Source organism: Emiliania huxleyi (assembly GCF_000372725.1).
Source record: "Emiliania huxleyi CCMP1516 unplaced genomic scaffold EMIHUscaffold_403, whole genome shotgun sequence".
NCBI lineage: Eukaryota > Haptophyta > Isochrysidales > Noelaerhabdaceae > Emiliania > Emiliania huxleyi.
This window is the reverse complement of record NW_005198943.1, coordinates 56,911-77,111: the sequence shown is the minus strand read 5'-3', so window position 1 is coordinate 77,111 and position 20,201 is coordinate 56,911. Positions and strand designations below refer to the sequence as shown.

Sequence of the window (20,201 nt, the reverse complement as noted above, 5' to 3'; positions counted from 1 at the left end):
CCTTCCCCGGGCACAGCCTTTCGGCTCGTGAAGGGTCGGTGCGTGTCGTGATCCCCTGGAACACCCGTACTCTCCCGCGCCATCTCCGTCGCCCTGTTCGTTCGGCTGCGGCCTTACCACCAAGATCGGGAGGGAGGCGGCCAGGGCTCATAGACTCGGTCGAGAGACCCCAGATTGGCATCCATGCCTCTCTGGACAGGGTGGCCCGCCACAACGACCCCTGGAATTGCGACTCGCCGCATACCTCCCGCCCGCTGTGATCACGCCTCGGTAATTTTTTGTTGTCCTGCTGCGACTCTGATCGCTTTCTCCTGTCTGCTATAGCCGCAGCCACTCCCAGCTGCTCGGTGAACAGAGTTCGTAATATCCCTCGAGATCCCTCGAGAGTTCACGCGGAGTCGGCTCACGCTTTAGTATAGGAGACGGCGCTTTCTCCTCTCGCGCATGCTAATCGCCTCGGCCTTTGGCTGCACCGTCCGACGGCTCACCGCGGATGAGTTTGCCGACGACCGCGTGCTCTCCGAGCCAGTGCTCGTCGCCGCCGCCAGTGCGCCGCCGCCGCTTGAGGCACTCGACGCCCTCACCGTCCGTGTCGTGAGCGCAAGCTCCGCCGACTCGATGCTGTACTCGCAGTTTGGCCGGGGCGCAGCGCCGGCCGAGCCGCAGCGCTTCGCGGCGTTTGCTGCAAACGCCTCCGGCATGGTCTTCTCCTTTGGCGACGAGGCGGAGACGTCGCCGGTCGAGGCCGTGATGCCTTCGGGGCTGGCGGCTCAGGCGGCGCGGGTGCTGGAGCGGGCGAGCCTCGCGGCCGGCGACGAGTGCGCGCAGTCGCAGCCGTGGCACACACCCTTGGTCTCGGCGGGCGGGCGGCGCACCGGTCTGCGGCTGCACCAGCACGGCGCAGCTTGGCTGTACCTGCTCTCGGGTGCAAAGCGGTGGTGGCTGGCTCACCCCGAGTCGGACCTCTTTGACGAGCCGTCGCGGGCCGAGGCGGTCGCCCTCGCCTCCGTGTCCGACGAGGCACAGTGGCCCCCTCCCGGCGCTGCGCCCCTCTGCTCCGTCGAGCAGAGGCCGGGCGAGCTGCTGTTTGTGCCTGCGATGTGGTTCCACGCGACGAGGAACACGGGCGGCGGGCTCACGCTCGGCGTCGGCGCGCAGACCGTGCTCTCGTCCCTGCCTCGCGAGGCGGCGCTGGCGGAGGTGTCTGCGCTCCACCGCGCCTTCCCTCGCTGCGCGCGGCTGGAGGCGTACTTGCTCGAGGGGGAGGAGAGGCCGACGCGGGCGAGCGCCGCGCGCCTCGCGGCGCTGGTCCGGCGGGACCCGTGGCACCTCCCCGCCCGCCTGACGCTGCTCCGCCATTCGCTGGCCGCGGGAGGCGGCGCGGGCTCCGGGGCGGCGCTCGAGGTTGCGGCGGACCTCGAGGCGCACGTGCGCAGGCTCGTCGAGCAGCACGCAGCCCTGACACCGCTCGACGCTCGCTTCGTGCTGGGCGCGGCCGCGGAGCAGCTGCACGAGGCGGCGCGCGCTCGGCTCGCCCCCCGCGCGCGAGGCGCGCTCTCTGAGTCGGCCACGGCTCTCTTTCTGGGGAGCGCGCGGCTGCAAGACACCGCCCGCTCGCTGCTGGTCGGCGCGGGCGAGCGCGGGGCCGACGGCGCGGCGCTGCCGACTCAGCACCGCGCGGCGTGGCTCGAGGCGGTGACTCGGATGGCCTCGTCCAGCTACGCAGGCGGCGCGCAACAGGCGGTCCGCGAGTGCGTCCGCGCGCTGCGGGCGATGCCGCCTCACGAGGGCGATGACGCCGCGAGCGAGGCGCGCGCCGTTGCAGAGAAACTGGCGCGAGCGCTCGGCTCGCGGGAAAGGAGGTAGCACGTCCGCAGCGCGGGCATTGCACGGTCCTTGCACACATTGATAGCCATATTTGTAGAGAGAGAGCTCTCTACTCGGTATTTGTACACTTTTAGCCCTTTCCTTAAAAATAATCGGGCATGGCACACCACATCGGCACCCCGCCTCAAAAGGGATTTGGCTAGTGCCATTTCACTCTGACACGCTAATCTTGAAAACGTCTCCAACGGAGCTCCGTGTTGCTTCCAGCGCCCTCCCCCGCGCTCCCTGCGGCCATGGCCGATGATCCTAGGAAGAGAGGTCATCTGGCTACCGCGAGAGCGACCAAACTCGTCGACATCGTCCGATGATGGTGCCGCAAAGTCAGCCTTCGGAGGCTATCGTGGGGTCGAGCCGGCAGTAGCCGTGACATGTGGTTCCACCACCCCTCGTAGGCTTTGCCTCTGACCGCCACCGTTCCCAGACTGCCTAATGGGATGGAAAGGAAGGCTCGGCTGGCGTATAGAAGCGTGCTCGACCTCGTCGTGGCAACCTGTACGGCAGCGCTGGTAGGCGCGATGAGCGTCGTGCCACCTGACCCGAGACGGGTCGCAGGCGTCGTACCGAGCGCATCGAGACCGTGTCATGATGTGATCTGCACGGGTGAGTCACGTCGGCGTCAAAGGAGCGACGTGCGACCTGTCAGAGCTTGATCTCCGATCTCAGCGGCGTCGAGTCGTCTCTGGCGCGCGACAAAGGTACATACCCAGGACGCGCAGAGGCAGCTGCGATCGGAGCGAGTGGACGGCGTGACACCGCGCCACCTGCTGTGTGACGCCGTCTACTCGGCGGGGTCGCAGCTGCCTCTGGAAGGCACCGAGATGTACCTTTTTGCGCAAATGGTCACCACAGTGAAATGGGCAAATGGCACTAGCCTTTGCTCGTAATTATTCCGCAGTTTCCGAGGAGTTACCTAGTACCAGGAAAAAGAAACGATGACTGAGTCGCATATGCCCCGCCGCTCGACGGCTCCATTGCGCTTTGCGGTAACCTCCACCCCTCCGCGCTCAAAAAAACAACTAGGGCGACGGACCGCCGTGCGCCGACCTCCGACCTGCCGCGTCACCGTCCTGCAGCCCACAGACTCCACGATATGCACCGTATGACTGCCACGGCCCAACCCCGCCGGGCCCCACCCGAAACCAAGCAGTACAGAGAGCGCCGCCCATCGGCGCTCTGCCGCCGCCGCTGCGGCGCGGCGGGCTCCTCCTCCGCCTCCCTCTCCATGCCACCGGGACCGGTCCCTCCCCACGTAGTATAGTCTCCGGGAAGCGGCGGAGCCGCCCGGCGCAATCGCATGGACGCTGCCCGCGGCGTCACGTAGGATGGGATGGGCTGGTGCGGACCCGGGGTAGGGCGGGGGGAGGCGAAGGGGGCACGGCGCGGCCCGCGCGTCCGCCCGTCGTTGAATGGCCGCCTCCCGCGCCAAAGCGTGCCGCCCACTCCCACTGCCGCCCGCTAGTCCATCGCCACCTTGACGACGCCTCCCGTACCTGTGGCGAGAGGGTAAAGGGCCGCTGAGTGGCGAGAGGGTAAAGGGCCGCTGAGCAGGAGGCTGTGCCCCCCCCCCCCCCCCCCGTGTGTGGGCGAATGCAGGGGATTTCCCGCGCACGCACCCGCGCTGGCGCCGCCCGCCGCAACGCCGCCGCTCGGCTTTTCGGCCGTGCTGCCTGCAAAGAGCTCCGACACGCCGACAGCATCGGGCTGCACGTCCCAATAGTCGCCCGCCGCCGCCACGGGCGAGAGCTTCAGCAGCGGGTCGCTCCGCTTGCCGCCTCGCTCGGGCGACGCTGCCGGCGCCGCGGCGCCCGCGCTGCTGCTGCCGGCCTCGTCGGTGCGCGCCCGTTTTCTCCGCGCCGCGTCGCTCCCGTCGCCGCTGTCCGCCGCGCCGCCCGCCGCGCCGCCGTTGGCGGAGGGCTCCGCCGGGGCTGCGCCCGCCGAGGTGGACGCCTCGCCGCTGGCCGCGCCATCCGACGCGTCTGGGGAGACGAGGAAGACCTCGACGGGCCCCGTCTGCGACTTGAGGTAGATCTGATATCGCCGCTGCCCCGACTCCATCCCCTCATCCGGGTCGGGCACCTCCAGCGTGGTTCCCGACGGCGCCTTGATGGCGATGATCGTGTCGGCGGAGAACGCGGAGATGTTGCGGATGTCCTCGTGTGTGACAAAGGCATGCTCCTGGTTCGCCGCGTCCTCCGCCAGCGCGCGTAGCGACGCCTGCGCGGCACGGCGCACGCGCGTGTCACGGACGTGGGGCGTGGCACACGCACGTGGGACGTGTCACGGACGCGCCGCAGGCCGGCACGGTGCTCGCCATTGCGGTGCCATTGCGGTGCAGTGCGGGCAGCAAATCGCAAGAGAGCGGCGGGGGGCCGTGGGGATGAGACAAAGAGGCGCGTGCGTGTGGCGGTGGGTGGGGAGGCGGAGGGGTCTCGCAGGTCTCCCTCCCGCCTGCATCTGCTCGATGGACTGGTCGAGCCACTGCTCCTGGCTGGTGTACGTCCGCACCTGCAGCGGCACCAGGGGCAATAAGCAGAGGCGGCATGGTGTGGGGGGGGGGGGGGGGATTTCGGGTTGATCGCGCGCCTGGTCGCGCATCTTCTCGAGCTCGTCCTCCAGGTCCTTGGATCCTGTTCACAGCTGGCCCCCGTGAAGCGGCGCCGTTCGCGCGTCGAGGCGCCGGGCTTCATGAGGCGGTCGCACCGTTCGGGCCCATCCCCTTCCACTGAATGTTGTTCTTCGACTTCTTCTCGATCAGGCCGATCCCCTCGAGCACGTTGGTGATGTCGTAGATCCGCCGCTTCTGCACGTTGAGCTGGGTCGCGGCCTGGCGTGCGCCACGGCGGAAGCGTGAGCCACGGCGGCGGCGGGGGCGAGAGCGGCAAAGCAGCGGCGGATGAGGTGGCAGAGGGGGAGGCGAGGGGCGCGAAACGAATCTCGCGGGGGCGCGGGTCGGTGGCGGCGGGGGCGGCGTGGCGCGGAGGCGGTGCGGCGGGCGGCGGCAAAAGAGTGGCGGGGCGGCGCCAAAATAAGCGACGCGTGGCAGGAGGGGCGGAAGGCCGCGGGCCGCCGCCGCCTCGGAGCCCCACCGCGCCGCAACCCCTCAGACGCGCCGCTAGTTTCGAGGGAAAGCGCGCGCCGCTGCCGTGTGTTCGGGCAAAGCGGCCCGCTGGGGTGTGCCGCGGCTAATTCTCGGCGCGCGCGGGCACGGTTCATGGCGCGCCTGGTTGAGGTCGAGGATCCCTTCGGGCGCCGTCTGGATGAGCGTCACGAATTTCTTGGTGAGCAGGCCGAGGCTGCTGTCGTAGCGGCAGGTCTTCTGCTTCGGCATCGCCTGCGCGCCGGCGGTCGACGCCGTCGGGCCCGCGCGGTGGAGGCTGGGCAGGAGGCTGCCGCGTGGGGAAGCGACATGGGCAGCGAGCAGCGAGCGCAGAGACCCCCTCCTCTGGCAAGCGAGGCGCGGCGCGAGACGCCGTCCGCAGGAGCGTGGGCGCCGGGAACGGCAGGAGCGCGCGCGCGCGCGCACCAGATCCTCCGCCGCAGGCTGGCTGCCAGTCTCATCATGATCGTCGTCTGCCCCTTCGGTGCCTGGCTGCGGCGTGTTGGCGAACGAGAGCATGATTTGTGCATTCATGGCGGAAGAGTCGTGGGCGGTGGCATTGATGCCGGCTGGCACATTGATGCCGGCTGGCACGGCTGACCTCAGCATCGATCCGCGCCTGGCGCGCGCGCCACCGAGTGTGCGCGAGCTGCGCGGAGCGGCACCCTTGACCAGGCGCGCGAGAGCGAGTGCGAAAGAAAAACTGGGAGCGCAAATTTCTTTCTTTCAAACAGCGCCTGAACGCATGGCGTTCAGGCGGCACTTCTCTCGCGTCGGCTCCGCCGAGCGCTGCACAGAGACCATCTTCACTGACCACCAACGACAGGTGTGCGACTACGCGCTCGTCTACGCGGAGAAGAAGAACGACGGCGAAGCGCCGTACTCGGTCTCCTTCACCGCGACGCAGAGCGGCGACGTCATCGTACAGCTGCACCCGCACTCGCAGCTCGAGCGCGCTGTACGCCACGAGCGGCAGGCGCAGGCCACGGAGCCGCCTGCGAGCGCGAGCCCTGCGGCGCCGCCCGCCCCTGCCGCCGCGCCGCCAGCCGCGGAGCCGAGGGTGCCGCTCCGCGCAGCTCGCGCACACTCGGTGGCGCGCGCGCCAGGCGCGGATCGATGCTGAGGTCAGCCGTGCCAGCCGGCATCAATGTGCCAGCCGGCATCAATGCCACCGCCCACGACTCTTCCGCCATGAATGCACAAATCATGCTCTCGTTCGCCAACACGCCGCAGCCAGGCACCGAAGGGGCAGACGACGATCATGATGAGACTGGCAGCCAGCCTGCGGCGGAGGATCTGGTGCGCGCGCGCGCGCGCTCCTGCCGTTCCCGGCGCCCACGCTCCTGCGGACGGCGTCTCGCGCCGCGCCTCGCTTGCCGGAGGAGACGGAGAAAATCGCGGTTTCTGTTGCCACCCTGGACTGCGGTCCGGTCTCAACGGCAGCCGAGCTTCTCATGCTCACAGCACCACGCCTTCTTGCTGCTGGCCCACCGCTCGCGGGTCCGACAGTTGAAGCGGTGAGCTGCTGCCGCTGCAAGTAGCGCAGCGGGTGCGGGGTCGCCCAGCTTCGCCTCCCGACCCTCGGCCCGGTCGCCGAGCGACGACGACGCCCGACGATTTCGCCGCGTTCGCGGTGCGGGGTTACCCGCAGCGTGCGACCACGGCCGGCGGCGGCACTGTGTCCTCTCCGCGTCGAGTAAGCCGACGGGTCCCGCCCCGCTCATGGCGGTCACCTCCCCAAGCATCACCTGGTCGCACGCCGTAAAGGCGCGCAACCACACCATCGTCGGTGGGTCGAGGCGGCGCAAAAACGAGGCACTAGAGCCGTTCACGCCGGCACGGTTTGGTCCGTGGATCACCCTCCGGCGAAGCGCGCTCCTCGCACCATCTTTGGCCCACCCAAGGCAGCCGAGCGCCGTGCGTAGCCCCTCCTCGAGCCGATCTGTGGTGGCGATGATGTCGAAGGATGCGCGGAGGAAGCTCCGTAGCGTCGCGTTGGTGCCCCGCGTGGCCAGGCACGAGCGCGCAAATGCTGCAAACTCGTCCGACGAGTTGAGCTGCGGCGGCGAGGGCAGGGCTTCCATCACACGGTTGAGCTGCCATCCGGCCGAAGGCGCCCTCGTGATCTGGCCGGCCCAGGCATGAAAGGGCAAGGGACGGCGCTGTTGGCCTGCAGAGCTGTTGCTGCAAGGCACGGATGCAGCGCGAGAGTTCGTGCAAGACGTACGCTTGCGATGCTCGTATATTGGCATGAACGAGTACAGCGAGACCAGCTGCGCGAGCGGCTCGCGAAACACCGTCATCGTCAGGAACGCGCCGCCCGCGGCGGCATAGCGGGAGCGCAGCGCGTCAGCGGCGGCGATGACGTGGCGAAACCTGCTCGCCGACCACGAGTGGAACTCGACGAAGAGCCGAGGCAGCTGGTTCCACGGCCGCCGCGCCGCATCGCCACACCTGGCGCCCAGGTCTGTCCTGGCTGCGTATGCCGATGCAAAGCGCGGGAAGAGGTCGCGGTGGAGGAGGAACCAGCAGTGCGTCACGCCGTAGTGCAGGCTGACCACGTCGCGAAGGTGTTCGAAAGACGACCGGAAGGACGTGCCGCCCGTCCGCTCGAGGTGGAAGAACGCCACCGCGGTTGGCGCGGTGGCACTCATTTGGTGGCACTCATTTGTGTTGGGACGTATCGGGACGTGGCGCGAAACTCCTTTACAGTCCGAGAATTTTGTCCAGAAAATGCCGGTCTTCGGCTGGGTTTCTCGGTTTCCTTCCAACTCTCCCATCATGCGCAGCTTTGCGCTGAACTCAGTCGCTGTCTGCCTCCTATCGACCCGCGCCACCACCGCGCTTTCGGCCCGCGCCTGGCTCTCCGGTCGCGGATCGCCCGCGCCGCCGCCGCTCATCATCGGCGGTGCGCTGCCTGAGCCCCCGGCGTCGCCGCTGGAGCTGCCGCTGCTTGCTCTTGGGCCTGACCCGCTGCTTCCTGGAGAGGCGCAGACGCGTGCCCTGTCCGATCCCACCGCGAGACTGCTCGTCGAGTATGCGGCCTCAAAAACATCCTCCTGTTGCGGCCAGCTGATGCTTCGCGGCGAGGACGAGGTGGTGGGCATCTCCGGCCTCCTCGAGCTGGAGGCGTGCGAGGACGAAGAGGGCGGCGCGACCTTAGTGAGCATCCGCTGCGTGGGCCGGGTCGGGGTGCTAGGGCTGAGTCAGCCGGACGAGGCTCGCCTGCCGGGCGGCGAGGGCGGCTTTCTGGTCGCGCTGGTCGAGCCATACTGCGACGACGACGAGGACGCCGACGCAGAGAGGGAGGCGATGGAGGACGCGCTCTCGGCAGCGGCCGAGGACGGGCCCGCTGGCGCGGTGTCACAGGCCGACGCAGACGCAGCCGCGCGCGCCGTCGCGGCCTCAGCGGAGGAGGCAGCTCGCTCCCGCGCACCACCGGGCCGGCGCTTTGGGCGCCGAGGGTCTCCTGCCCGTCTCACAGGGTGTAAAGACGCGGGAGGGTGCCGCCCCGACTCCTGCCCTACTGCCGCGCGGAGCCTCCTCCCCCGGCCCCTCCCCAGGCTGGCATATCGGAGGCCGAGGCCTCCCCCGGCCCCTCCCCAGGCTGGCATATCGGAGGCCGAGGTGGTGGGGCAAGCGCGAGAGCTGCTGCGGAGTCTCGAGGGAGAGGTGCGCGAGTCGCACGCACGCGTCGCCGCGCTGCGCGCGCGGCTGTGGGACGCCCTCCGCGCTAAGTCCTGCCCGGTGGGCGACGATGTCCCTCTGCCGGAGGAGACGACGCGCGACAGCGCCGAGGCGGCTGGCGGCGGTGGCGAGGGCGGCGACGGCAAGGGCGACGGCGGCTCGAACGGCGGCGAGGGCGACGGCGAGGGCGAGGGCGAGGGTGAGGCTGCCAGACTGCGCGAGGAGCTTCGATCGCTCGGCGACGAGCGCGCCGCTCCGCTGGCGGCTCTCATCGAGGCGCGTCGCGCAGTTCTCCGGTCGTCGCACGACGCACCGCCGCCTCTCTCGGCCGGCAGCCGGGCTCCCCCTGTCGCCGGTCCACCCGCCCCGCTGTCGGACCTAGACGCCTCTGCCCGGGCCGCCTGGATGGCCAAGCAGGGCCTCCCCGAGGGGAAGGCCGCCTCCTCCGCCTCCTCCTCCGCCGCCGCCGCCACCTCCGCCGACGAGCCTCTTGGCGAGACGCTTGCGGAGCTGTGGGGCTTACCGCCCGGGTCGGGGGCGTGCCGCTCTAGATGCTGTGTTCACAGGTCTGCCTTCCGACTGGCCCTCGAGAAGACAAATACTCGGCCGTGTTCAGCCGATCTCACCGCACTCGCAGCCCGTGTGTTGCCACCAGAGGAACATCAGTACCTTGAGATTTCCCCGTGACGTAGGCGTTCCACCGCGAGCAAGCCGCTGAGCGGCAGCTCCTCTCCTTTGCCGCCGCCGCGACGCTTGGCCCACAGATCCGCGCGCACGCGCTCACTTGCACCAGCGCGACAGGGCGGCTCTCTGCCGCCCTCTGCGCGTTGCGGCAGCAGGAGCGGCGGCTCGCCGCGATCCTCACGTTGCGCAACTCTGGCCTCCGCGCCGACTAGGAGAGGAGTGGGAGTCAGAGATAGAGAACTGCAATAGAGAACGCGCGCTTCTCGCGCCCCAGGTCTCTCTCTCGCGCGCCGTGCGTGCGCTCTCCCGCCCGCGAGCACCAACGACCAAGCTCGCTCGGGGGCAAAGTATTAGGCACATCGCTCGCTCGGCGAGTAGGCGCGAGTTGAGAGGTTAGTTATTAGCAATGTGTGTGTGTGTGTGCGCGCGCGCGCGCGCGCGTGTGTGTGTGTGTGTGTGTGTGTGCGTGCGTGTGTGTGTGTGTGTGTGTGTGCATTTTATCAAGGGCAGACCGCGCGTCTCCGAAAAAGCATGATTTCCCATTCATGCGCGGCGCTGAGCCCTGGTGTCGAGGTGTCGAGGCCCGGTGAGCGGTGTCGAGAGGGTGTCTTGGTGTCTCTCGACACTCGAGCTGCTGTCTCGAGGTTAAGGGTATAGGTAGATTTCTCCACACACACAAAGTGGTGGGGCAAGGGGGGGCGATCCTCGCATCTCCACACCCGGACACGGGCAGGAGCCCCACGGCATTCAAAGTGCAAGCACTGGCCCGGTGCACGTGTGGGTGAGCAGCCTGCCCCTCCCTCCCGACAAACCAACTCCCGCACACACACAATCGCACTCTGGCCATCGAATGACTCCGAATGACTCACTGTGTGTGCTAAGACAGAATCTCCGCAGACAGTCAAAACGGGCCGTGCCGCGTTTGTGGTGTCTTCTCAAGCACTAGCATCCGGGCGCCGCACTCAGTGGGCGGGTCACACCTATGTGGGCCCAGTGTGCGCACGTCGCCCTCGTCCGCCTTGGAGGCGGAGGTCGTCGAGCGGGGCGTCTCGCCCGTCGCGAACCCGCCGCCGAACACGGCGTCGGCCGGCGCCGAGGCGCCGGCAGCCGTGATCAGGTCGGCGACCTTTCGGTCCCTGCAGGCCGCATCAATTTTGCCGCACCGGGACGGCTCGTAGAGCTCGTTGGCGAGCCAGTCCCGGGCGACCTTCGTCGCCACGGAGCCCAGAGGGACCGTGGCTTACACCAGGTCGCCGAACCCGCTACCCCCCTCGGGAGGCAGCGAGTAGGCGACCTGGATGTTGGACCCGGTGGGGTTGCGCGCCGCCTGCGTCGCAGCCTCCAGGCCGTTCATCACAAACTCGATGTTCTCGCGTAGCTGCGCGTGCGGGTAGTCCGCATGCTCGGCCTCGCTCGCAGCCGCCGCTGCAGCCTTCTTCTCCGCCTTGTTCGCCTTCTGCCGGGCCTTTTTGGCCCTGCGAGCCGCGGCCCGAGCATCCTTCTGCTCCTCCGTCGGCTCCTCCTTCCGCGGCGCGGTGCGCTCGACGAACGAGCGCTCCGCCGCCTGCACCGGCCCGCGGTCGCCCGCGGCCTTCTCGTGCTTCAGGTCGAAGGTCGGGCCGTCCGCGGCGCATCCCCGGCGGCCCGACGGTGGCCGGCGCTTGCGCGCGAGCCCCGTCCGCCGCGCCGGATCCGCGGCCGCGCGGTCCCTGTCATAGCTACGCGCGCCATGGGGCGACGTGCCCGCCGTTGCACTTGACTGCTGTCGAGGGATAGAGAGGTGTCGAGGCCTGTCGAGGCCTGTCGAGGCCTGTCTAGGAGGCCTGTCGACGCTGAAACCATGCTTGTCCGTGTCGAGGGGTGTCGAGGGGTGTCGAGCGTGTCGAGCGTGTCGAGCTTGTCGAGCGTGTCGAGCGTGTCGAGCGGGTGTCGAGTTGCGTGGTGGCGCAAGGTGTCGCGCGGTGTCGAGCGTCCGTGTGATCTGTGATCTGTGTAAGGGTCCGCGGCCCGCAGGCGCATTTTGTATACCGAGACGGTGCCCGGTGCCGAGCGCAGGCAGAGCCCACAGTTCGGACCTTAAGACAGCGTTGTAAATCCCTGGGCGAGGGTGGTGGAGGGGGGGGGTCCGGCAACGGAGCAACCACCTCCTCTCGGAGTGCCGGGAGGCAGGATGTCATCCCCCGTGATCCAGACCGCCCCGTCGGAGGTAGACCGCTCGTCTAGCCAATCAGCCTTAAGCGAGCGGTCTGGCCGTTGGAATGGCCGAGTTGGTGTGGCGTCCTCGCATCGATCGTGGTTACAAGCAGCGTTTTGAACAAACAAGTTACCATCCACGAAACACATTCGTCAGGAGGGGGGAGGTCTACGACCTACCTAGTTGTCCGGCATGCGAGGGCATGCTCGGCCGTTCGGAGTCCCCCCTTTCTTGTCACCATTCTCTCGGTTAGCGTCTGAACTTGACGGGTGGCTTCCGGGGCGATGCATCCCTGCTTCCGCTGGCGTTGGCGCTGTCTCTGCGCCTTCGTCATCGGCTCCTCGCCCTCGTGATGCTGTTGGCTCGCCCCCTCTCCCTGACTCATCGAATTGCTACGTTCATTCTCAAGTTGCCCCGCTTCCTCGGCGGCGGGGATGCCTCGTGCTCTGGCTGTTCTTCGTCTTCGTCCATCACTGTAAATTCGTCGTCTGCCTGGCTGCCATCGTTCGGATGGCTCGTCTCGGGTGGTTGCTGGCTCGGTCCTGGCTCTGTTGTGCGGTCGGGCATCTCTTCGTCCTCGCTCCTCCCTCCATCTTCGTCGCCGTCGTTGCCGTTTTCGGGGTGTCTGTATCCGTCCCCGCCGCCGCCTCCTGGAGTTCGAAACGGAGTCGGTCCAGGAAGCGTTGACTTGTGCGGCTATTCGGTTCCGTTGGCTCTTCCTGGGCGCCCGTCGGCTGCCCTGGCTGCTCTGGCTCCCCTCGCTCTCGCCCCCCTGGCTCTGTTGGCTGTACTGACTCTGGCTCCCCCCGCCCTCCGCCTCTCCCTCCGTTGCCACGTCGGGAGGCTCGAAGAACGCATCGTCGATAAAGGCCATCTCGTCGGTCCGCCGAGGCGCTCCTGTCTCTCTCGTCGACTCCCTCGTCGTCCGTGTGGCTAGCGCGGGGCTATACTCAATAGCAGAACTGCTGTAACCAATGAAACCATCGTCGCCTCTCCCCTAGCTCTCCCCACAGCACACTGCTCCACAGTAGAACACATGAGGCTTGCGTCCGAGAGAGGACCGGTTGGAACGCGCAGGCCTGGTGGGGGCCTGGTGGGGGCCTAGGCATCCAGCCTGTTGTTCGCAGCGATCTGCATGGCAGCAAACTGCAAAGCTGCCAGATCAGCGGGGCACCCTCCCACGGCGCCTCCCCTGCCGACGCCGCCGCCGTCGCCGCCAGCGCCGCTTCGGCGGGCTCGACGGCGGCTGGCCCCCGGCGGCGAGGGGGGGGGGTATAAAGTTTTGCAGTCAGAAAAGCAAGAAGAGAGCCCCGCTGGCTCTGGGGCCGCCGGCTGGATATGAGCGGCGTCGAGTGGTTCGAGCGGTGTCGAGCGGTGCGACCGCGCCGCGGGCCGACGCGGCGCGCGCCAGTTCCGAGAGTTTATGTCGAAGCTTGAAAGACAACGACACCTCTCCTACACATGGCTATCACCTACATGACATGACAACAACAACAACAACAACAACATGTATATGTCAGGCCTACCCCATGCCGCATGCGTCTACTGTATGTCATGCCATGATGAAAAGCAGAACCTCGTGTACCTCTGTCAATGGAGACAGTGCGCCAGCTAGGGGCACTTGGCCAGAATGGGGTCGGAGCATCGCTGCCTCGCTCTCCACGCCTGTGCAAACCCTGGCCCGGCGGTGGCGCCAAAAATTGGTGCAGGTCCTGTTTACTTGACCTGCCATGATGAACAACACCGCGGCCTAGACAAAACGCGCGGCGCCCGCATTCGCCCACCGCTCTTGCCGCGCCGCGGCGAGCAAGTGCAGCGAGGCGTCGAGGGCGGACTCGTCCCCGCCGCCGGCCGCGCCAGGGATGGAGATGCCAGAGCTGCCGCCGACTATGCTGCCGCCGCCCTCAAGCCCGCCACGACCGCGGGCTGGCGGATGTCGCGCGGGCGGGATCTGAGTCGGGCCCCATGGCGTTTGGGACGGCCCCGCCCGCTGGCTCGACGGCGAGGACGGCTCGGAGGCAGCGGCCACGGAGAAGGGCACCGCCGCCGCCGCCGAGGGCGCCTCGCCCGCCGCAGCCACGTCTGCCGGCGGCGTCCCGTCCGTCCCGTCGGAGAACATGAGGGAGAAGGAGAGGTTGCACCGGCGCAGCGCTCCACTCGGGGTGGAGGGGCTGCTCGAGTCGCCCACCACAGCTGCTCCCGGAACCACCACTACGAACGGGCGCGAGGAGTCAGTGGAGGGCTCCACGGCGTGGCGGGCGTGAGGCGTGGGTGCGCGCACGTCGAGGCGGCAGCGATGGCGAACGGTGCGAGCGTAAGGTCGGAGTCATGGTCGGGGCGGTCCAGGCCGTCGGACCAACGAGAAGCTTTGCGTAAGGTAGCTACACTCCCATTAGCCGAGAAGAAAAATTGCCTTCTTGGCAAATCGAAGAGCTCACACAGAATCACAGTGGGAGGAAAGCGGCGAGTCGCAATTCCTGGGGTCCTTGTGGCGGGCCACCCTGTCCAGAAAGGCATGGGAGAGAATTTTACAACAAAACTCCCTCGCACGACACTAGGCACGGGTCTAGGGAGAGAAATAAAAAGCACGATCCGCACAAAAAGCGGAATTTTCCCGAATTCCCGATGGCCACTCGAAATTAGAAATTAGAAAAAGAAATCGGATCACAACTTCACAAGTCGTGTAAACCTGTGGGGTCTCCCTTGCGATTGCCTCGGTGCCCCGCCAGCGTGCTTTTGTCATCATGCTGTCGTGCCTCTCCGCAGCCGCCGCGCTTCCGCGGCCTCCGCCGCGGAAGGTGGCCCGCGCCTTCGCGAATCCCGTCTTGCGGCTTTTGCCGGATGCCCACCGCTTGGCCTCATTGCGGGGGCGGCCACCGGGCCGTGCCGTGGCCGCCCCCGTAGCTCGCGAAGCTGCGAACCGGGCTGCGTCCACTGCGCCGCGCCGGCGCGCCGCGACCGTCGGCACCCGGACTCGGTTCTTCGCGGCCTGCGCCGGAGAGTTGGCGGTCGTGCGCTGGGTGGTGATCGTCATCTGTCTGCTCTCCTGTGCTTCTCGCTCGTGCGTCCTTGGAACTCGTGCTGACCTCCGCTCCTTTCACTGAAAGCTTTCACCTCCTGCTCTCCTATGCCACGTGGCTGTATGTGTTTGGGTTTCTATGTTTGCGATTTGAATTTTGGATTTTCTACGACTCTTTGTTTATTTATTTCTTCTCATTCGTTGTGTGTCTCTCCAGGGAGGGATGGGAGGACGGCAGGACGGCACACGCCGCCACCACACAGGGATTTTAAGGAGGAGTGTGGAGAGAGTGTGGGGAAAGAAATTTTTCCTACTCCCCTCGCAAGGAAAGAGAATTCTACCCTTAGATTTTTGGTAGGCCACTCTCAAGCCCTACAAGCACATCCATTTGGGAGGGTTGACATCGTGATCGATCAAAATTTCTTTTTCTGCAAAAGAAAAAACACATGTGTTGGTGACTAGAGGAAACTCATCGTGATCGATCAAAATTTCTTTTTCTGCAAAAGAAAAAACACATGTGTTGGTGACTAGAGGAAACAGATCGGACAATCGGCGGCGCGTTCGGCTCCGAGAGTCTTTTTCAATGTATGTGGCTCTTACGTACATTCCCGGAGGAGGACTGCTGACAGGGTTTGCGTTTTTTAGAGTCGTTGCTGCCAGGCTGCAGGCAACCTCGACGCGCTAACGCCGTATCAGACCGCATGCTGCTCCACTCTTCGGGCAGTCGAGCTCGTAGCCCTGCGCGTTCAGCTCCTTGATCTGCTCCGGGGTAACCATTCGTGTGACTGGCATGGAGTCACCTTCTCCCAGATAGCGCACCAACTTGAGGGGCGGATCGTAGACGCTCCCCATCGTACTGGTGAGCTGCCTCACCGCCGCCTCATTCTTCTCTTTGTTTGCCGCTGTCTTCGCCCTAAGCTCTTCGATGAGCGGGCTGGTCGTCAGCTCGGCGTCCACCTGCATCCTTTGGCCATCGGTCAGCGCGCTGGCGGCTGAAGGGAGGCCAGCGGCGAGCGCAATGGCCGTTCTGCGGCTGGTGGCGACAAGGGATGAACTCGCGCGTGCGACGACGAAGACGAGGAGCAGCAGGCCGACCACAAGCGACCTCTGCTTCATCTACAGTGTTGTGTGTGTGTCGTGAGTACCTCCACCACGAAGGTATTGGCCCACAAGGCCGTAGAATAAGAAACTTCTCGTTCTGTTTTTGTGTGCTCTTACGAACTACCCGGCTCGCACGGATTTTCTTTCCTCTGAAGGATTGAGGATCGCCGATACGTTAGCATCTTCGTGCGTCCCTCGCTGCCCTGGTGCCGCGGACCTTCATCACCCTTCGCACAGTGCTTCATCACCGCTTCGCACAGTGCTGCTGCTGCTGCTGCTGCCGGCGAGTCCGATGCTGCTCAGTATGAGTGCCGCCAGTGCGGCCCTCAGCGCCCGCCCTCACGCACACATGTCACTGGCGTCCACTTCAGCCACCACCGAGCTGGAGCTCCTAGCGAGGAACTGTTGGACGGCTGGCGCCGGCACGTTCTCCTGCCCACTGGAGCTGGAGCGAGCTCTGGTCGGCCATGGCGTGGACACGGCGTTGTGGGGCCGCGGTGCCGCACGCACTGCCTCGAGCCTTTTGCGCGAGCTCGAAAACGGCGAATCAATCCTCACCTTTGGTCCATCGGCGGCTCGCCGCTGGGTGAACGTCGCCAAAGTGTGCATCTCGCCGTGGGCAGACGACGTGAGCGGTCCGAGCGACGAGCTGCAGCTGATCGAGCTCTTTCAGAGCCTGCCAGACGGACGCTTGCGCCGCCGCGGCCGCCCTCTCTCCGAGAAGCTCACCTACCGCGAGGCGCCGCTGGAGGCCGCGCTGCGTGGCCTGCGGGAGGAGCTGGGAGGGTTCGCCACCGTGCAAAACGTTCTTCTCGACGCGTCCAGCCTCCGCCAGTGGCGAGAGACCCGCGACTCGGACTCCTACCCGACTCTCCTCTCCCACTACAACCTGCACGAGTTCCAGGCGAGGGTTCGCGACCTCCCGACCGCGCGCTTTCAGACCTCGGAGGCCGAGGAGGGCGGGCGGCTCGTGCACGTCTGGGATTGGGTGCCACGCGACCGCAGCCGGCGATTCGGGGACCTCGCCACGGTGATGTGGCACTAGCCGGCGGTGCTCTCTGCGCTGGTCTTGCACGTGTTCGCTCGCGCTCTCTCCGCGCATCTGACTCGCCTCTCTCTCCGTCGTGTCCTTGGCGCTGTACGTGTGCTTGCCGCTGGAGCTTCGCAGGCCCGCCCGGGCTGTGCTGTGGGAGGGTGGTGTGCGCGTGTTTGCGCTGTTGTTTCATGACACGCCCACCAAAGCCTTGGAGTATTCCGAAATTCGGGATCTCCTACATGGCGCTAAACAGGAAACTGATGCAATGGTGACGGAATGCAGTTTCGACCGTGCCGCCGCCCTCGACGGGCTTGCGGCGAACCTGGCCACTCTTCTCGAGTGGAGCCGACTGCATCACAGCGATGGCATCGGTTTCTTCCTCACTACGAATTGCGCTGTCTACATAGATAACATTGCGCCCACTGTTTGCTGCACCCAACACGATGCGGTGCGCTGCGCGCGCTACGAGCTGAAGCTGCTCAAGACGCGAGCTGTGTGCCGCTCCGAGTCTGGTCGTGGTCGAGACCGAGGTGTCGAACTGAGAGGCACTCCTGGAGGCTGCCTCCGGCCACCGCTCGACTACCCACGCACATGGCCGGTCCTGTGGCTTGCCTGGGCTTGCTCAGAAGCCTCAATTCGCGCACACCTTTGCTCTCTGGCTCCCGCGAGTGCGTTTAGGCCACTCAAGCAGGCGACGCCGAGCACCCGCAACGCATCTCGCTGGGGCGCCACCTATCGACCCGACTGATTGGCAGCATCAAAGCCGACCCCATGACGGTCCTTCAACCCCATGAGACAGGCAGTTGCGCCCTGATCTCGGTCCAAGACGGCCAACGCCGTGTCCGGCACCTGCTGGCTGCTTCACGGGGATGCCCCCCCCGGACACATGCTGCAGCCCCGAGTGGATGTATTGGTCGTTTGTGGGTCCCACAAGACTACTCTAGTAGGGGCCGGGCGCTGGAGCGTCGGCGGTACACCTGTGCAGATGTTGCACGGGTGAAATGGCTCCTCGTACAGGGTAGGAGGCAGGTTGTGGGTTTGAGTGTCGTGAGTGCTTGCAGCCGCGAGTACAGCACCGTTTGTGACTCCCATGGATGCAGTTGGGTGGGGCACGGTGCTGGGGGGCTGTCCGGTGCGCCACAACAGCCTCCCTGGCTGACCCCCATCCAGTTCGACACCTCCACGCCTCCGTGGCTCGGGTTACACCAATCCTCGCTACCCAACGCGGCCAAAGGATATCCACCTCGAGAACCTCGAGAACACCTCCATCCTGACCGTGGAACCCCAACTTCAACCGGTCATATCTTGGGCGGAATGGCACCTCAGGAGCTCATCCTGGGCGGTTTGGGGGAGTCTTGGGGGTGTACCTGAAGGTGGTAAAAAGAGTTTTGCATTGCAGCTTAACCGTGGGGCGTGCTGAGCAGCGTGAAAACAGCGGCACACAGCTTATCAGCAAGACGAGGCACCTCCTGTACGCCAGAGAGCGAGGCGATCGCCAGCATGTGCGACAGAGGCGTCAAGGTGGTGGTTTATTACTGCGGGCCGTGACATTACAAGACCAATGCCGAGACGTACGCTGACTTGTTGAGGGAGGATCACGACATTTCGGTCGTCGTTCAGGAGGGCGAGCGGGGTGCGCTGCTCGTCGCGCCTGTCCGCTGTGCGTGGCAGTTGCCGACTCGAAATGCTGACTCGTGTCCTAAGTCTCCGCTGCAGGCGACTTCAAGGTGGTTGTGAACGACATCGCGATACTTGACAAGCTCACCGACCCGGATCCGTTCACGAAGCTGGCCGCAAATCCAAAGGCTTTCGCCGATGCCAAGCCTTACCCGCGGCCTGCGGCGATGGCGCTCGTCAGCAAGGCCATCGAGGCAGCGGCGGTCAACTAGGCGGGAAGAGTGCGAGACCACTCGCTCGACGCGGTGCGCCGACATGACGAGCCTCGGCGACAAGTGCCTTTGTGGCGCACGCTGAGGCTCTGAAGCAGCGGTGCGGCGCGCGTGCGGAACGGCTAATAGGGGCGAGCGCGCCACTCATGTGCATTGCCACAGGGCGTGCGAGCACGATGGTCGATGGCGGGAACTCTGCACTAAAGTATCTCCAAATAAGTGTGATGTGTGTGTGCGGCTCCAAGCACCAGCGCTCCCAAGGGCGGGCGCGCGGGGCGCGGGCGGGGCCCGGGCGGCCGGCGCACCGGCCACCGGGGCCGGCGGGCCGCGCCCCCAGGAAAAGCGAAAACGGCTCAGTCCAGAGTACTCAGAGCGACAGAGCGGACTACTGAGACTTAGCCCACACTGACATGGGGAGCTCAAATTAAAGCGCTCTCTGGCCGTCGATGTGGGGAACACTGACATGGGGAGCTCAAATTAGCTCTCTGGCAGACCCCGCCCGGAGCCGCCCCTCCCTCTCTTCTGCCCCCCCCCCCCCCCCCCAAAAAGGGGCTTTCCATCTAAAAGGGGAAAAACCTTTGGGTGGGGGGGGCCCTCCAAGGAAACAAATAGGGGCGGGTTTTGGTGTTTACCCCGGCACTCGGGAGGAAAAGGGCTTGGGCGTTTGTTACCCTGGCGGGGGGCCCCTTTTGGGGACCTTCCCTCCCCCCGGAGTCGACCATGGGCACATCGCCCGCAAGCGACCCATCGGGCGCCTCCTCGCCCCCGTTGCGCTCCTCCACTTCCATCTCGTCGCCCTCCGGCCCCTCCTCGCCCTCCAGCCCCTCCTCACCCTCACCCTCTCCCCCTTCCTCCGTGCCCTCTCCCGGCGGCGCTGCGCCCCAGGCGCCATTTTCCACCGCTGCCTCCGACAGCGCCGCCGCCTCGCAAGCCTGCTCAGAGGCCACCGTCGACGGCTCGCCAGCTGCCGCCTCGCCAGCTGCCGCCTCGCCTGCTGCAGCCTCGCCAACCGGCAACGGCGCCTCGCACGCCGCCACCACCTCGCCGCCCGCCGCCGCCGCGACGCCTGCCACGCCTGCCGCCGCCTCGCCCGCCGCCGCCTCGCCCGCCAGCTCCTCTGCATCGGAGATGGCGACGGACGAGAGGGCGGAGCAGCTGAGCGCGGCGGGCCTCTGCTGCGGCTGCGCTTCGCCGCTCTGCTCTGGGGTCTGCTCCGGGGTCTGCATCGGGTGGTCCGGCGTGTCAAAGGCGTCCTCCTCCTGGAGCCCCTGCAGGCCGGTGGCAGAGGGGGTTAGCGTCGAGCGGGGCAAGCGGCGGAGGGAGAGAGTGCTCGAGCAAGGTGTGCGTGCGCGCGCGTCCCCCCTCTCCCCCCCCCCTCTCTCCGTGTGTGTGTGTGTGTGTGTGTGTGTGTGTGTGTGTGTGTGTGTGTGCGTGTGTGTGTGTGTGTGTGTGTCGGGAGGGGTTCTGGCGTGCCTCGTCCTCGTCTGACTCCTCCTCTCCGTCCACCCAAACCTCCGCGCCCTCCTCCGTGAACGAGTCGTCATCGGCGTTCGGGTCCGTCTCGTCGCCCGCCGCCTGTGGGAGGGCGCCGAGAAGGCTCACAGGCG

At 66.5% G+C, this 20,201-nt stretch overlaps 7 protein-coding genes across 7 annotated transcripts; 3 read left to right on the top strand and 4 right to left on the bottom strand.

The window, feature by feature from the left end:
• Window positions 1–444: 444 nt before the first annotated feature.
• Window positions 445–1,866, top strand: EMIHUDRAFT_118493 (hypothetical protein; the record flags this gene model as incomplete). The annotated part of the gene is made up of 1 exon (XM_005770002.1): window positions 445–1,866. The coding sequence occupies one exon, from the start codon at window positions 445–447 to the stop codon at window positions 1,864–1,866; it is 1,422 nt and encodes a 473-aa protein (XP_005770059.1).
• Window positions 1,867–2,208: 342 nt separating this feature from the next.
• On the bottom strand, window positions 2,209–5,654 carry EMIHUDRAFT_458951 (hypothetical protein; the record flags this gene model as incomplete). Its single annotated transcript, XM_005770001.1, has 9 exons — window positions 5,411–5,654; window positions 5,108–5,218; window positions 4,588–4,711; window positions 4,393–4,514; window positions 3,883–4,101; window positions 3,501–3,630; window positions 2,951–3,072; window positions 2,702–2,797; window positions 2,209–2,313 (listed from the first exon to the last, which is right to left on the bottom strand). Exons 1-9 carry the CDS (start codon window positions 5,591–5,593, stop codon window positions 2,209–2,211), a joined length of 1,212 nt encoding a protein of 403 aa, XP_005770058.1. The 5' UTR covers window positions 5,594–5,654.
• A 75-nt stretch (window positions 5,655–5,729) lies between these two features.
• Window positions 5,730–6,525, top strand: EMIHUDRAFT_243933 (hypothetical protein; the record flags this gene model as incomplete). Its single annotated transcript, XM_005770000.1, has 4 exons — window positions 5,730–5,942; window positions 6,061–6,108; window positions 6,218–6,283; window positions 6,367–6,525. The coding sequence occupies 4 exons, from the start codon at window positions 5,730–5,732 to the stop codon at window positions 6,523–6,525; spliced, it is 486 nt and encodes a 161-aa protein (XP_005770057.1).
• A 4,070-nt stretch (window positions 6,526–10,595) lies between these two features.
• On the bottom strand, window positions 10,596–11,698 carry EMIHUDRAFT_243930 (hypothetical protein; the record flags this gene model as incomplete). The annotated part of the gene is made up of 3 exons (XM_005769999.1): window positions 10,596–11,064; window positions 11,431–11,452; window positions 11,683–11,698. 3 exons carry the CDS (start codon window positions 11,696–11,698, stop codon window positions 10,596–10,598), a joined length of 507 nt encoding a protein of 168 aa, XP_005770056.1.
• Window positions 11,699–13,006: 1,308 nt separating this feature from the next.
• On the bottom strand, window positions 13,007–13,915 carry EMIHUDRAFT_424932 (hypothetical protein). Its single transcript, XM_005769998.1, has 3 exons — window positions 13,831–13,915; window positions 13,057–13,760; window positions 13,007–13,030 (listed from the first exon to the last, which is right to left on the bottom strand). Exons 1-2 carry the CDS (start codon window positions 13,877–13,879, stop codon window positions 13,300–13,302), a joined length of 510 nt encoding a protein of 169 aa, XP_005770055.1. The 5' UTR covers window positions 13,880–13,915; the 3' UTR covers window positions 13,007–13,030; window positions 13,057–13,299.
• A 996-nt stretch (window positions 13,916–14,911) lies between these two features.
• Window positions 14,912–15,684, bottom strand: EMIHUDRAFT_243928 (hypothetical protein; the record flags this gene model as incomplete). Its single annotated transcript, XM_005769997.1, has 3 exons — window positions 14,912–14,940; window positions 15,015–15,065; window positions 15,282–15,684. 3 exons carry the CDS (start codon window positions 15,682–15,684, stop codon window positions 14,912–14,914), a joined length of 483 nt encoding a protein of 160 aa, XP_005770054.1.
• Window positions 15,685–18,205: 2,521 nt separating this feature from the next.
• Window positions 18,206–18,804, top strand: EMIHUDRAFT_458950 (hypothetical protein; the record flags this gene model as incomplete). Its single annotated transcript, XM_005769996.1, has 3 exons — window positions 18,206–18,226; window positions 18,299–18,338; window positions 18,422–18,804. The coding sequence occupies 3 exons, from the start codon at window positions 18,206–18,208 to the stop codon at window positions 18,592–18,594; spliced, it is 234 nt and encodes a 77-aa protein (XP_005770053.1). The 3' UTR covers window positions 18,595–18,804.
• Between the last annotated feature and the right edge of the window lie 1,397 nt (window positions 18,805–20,201).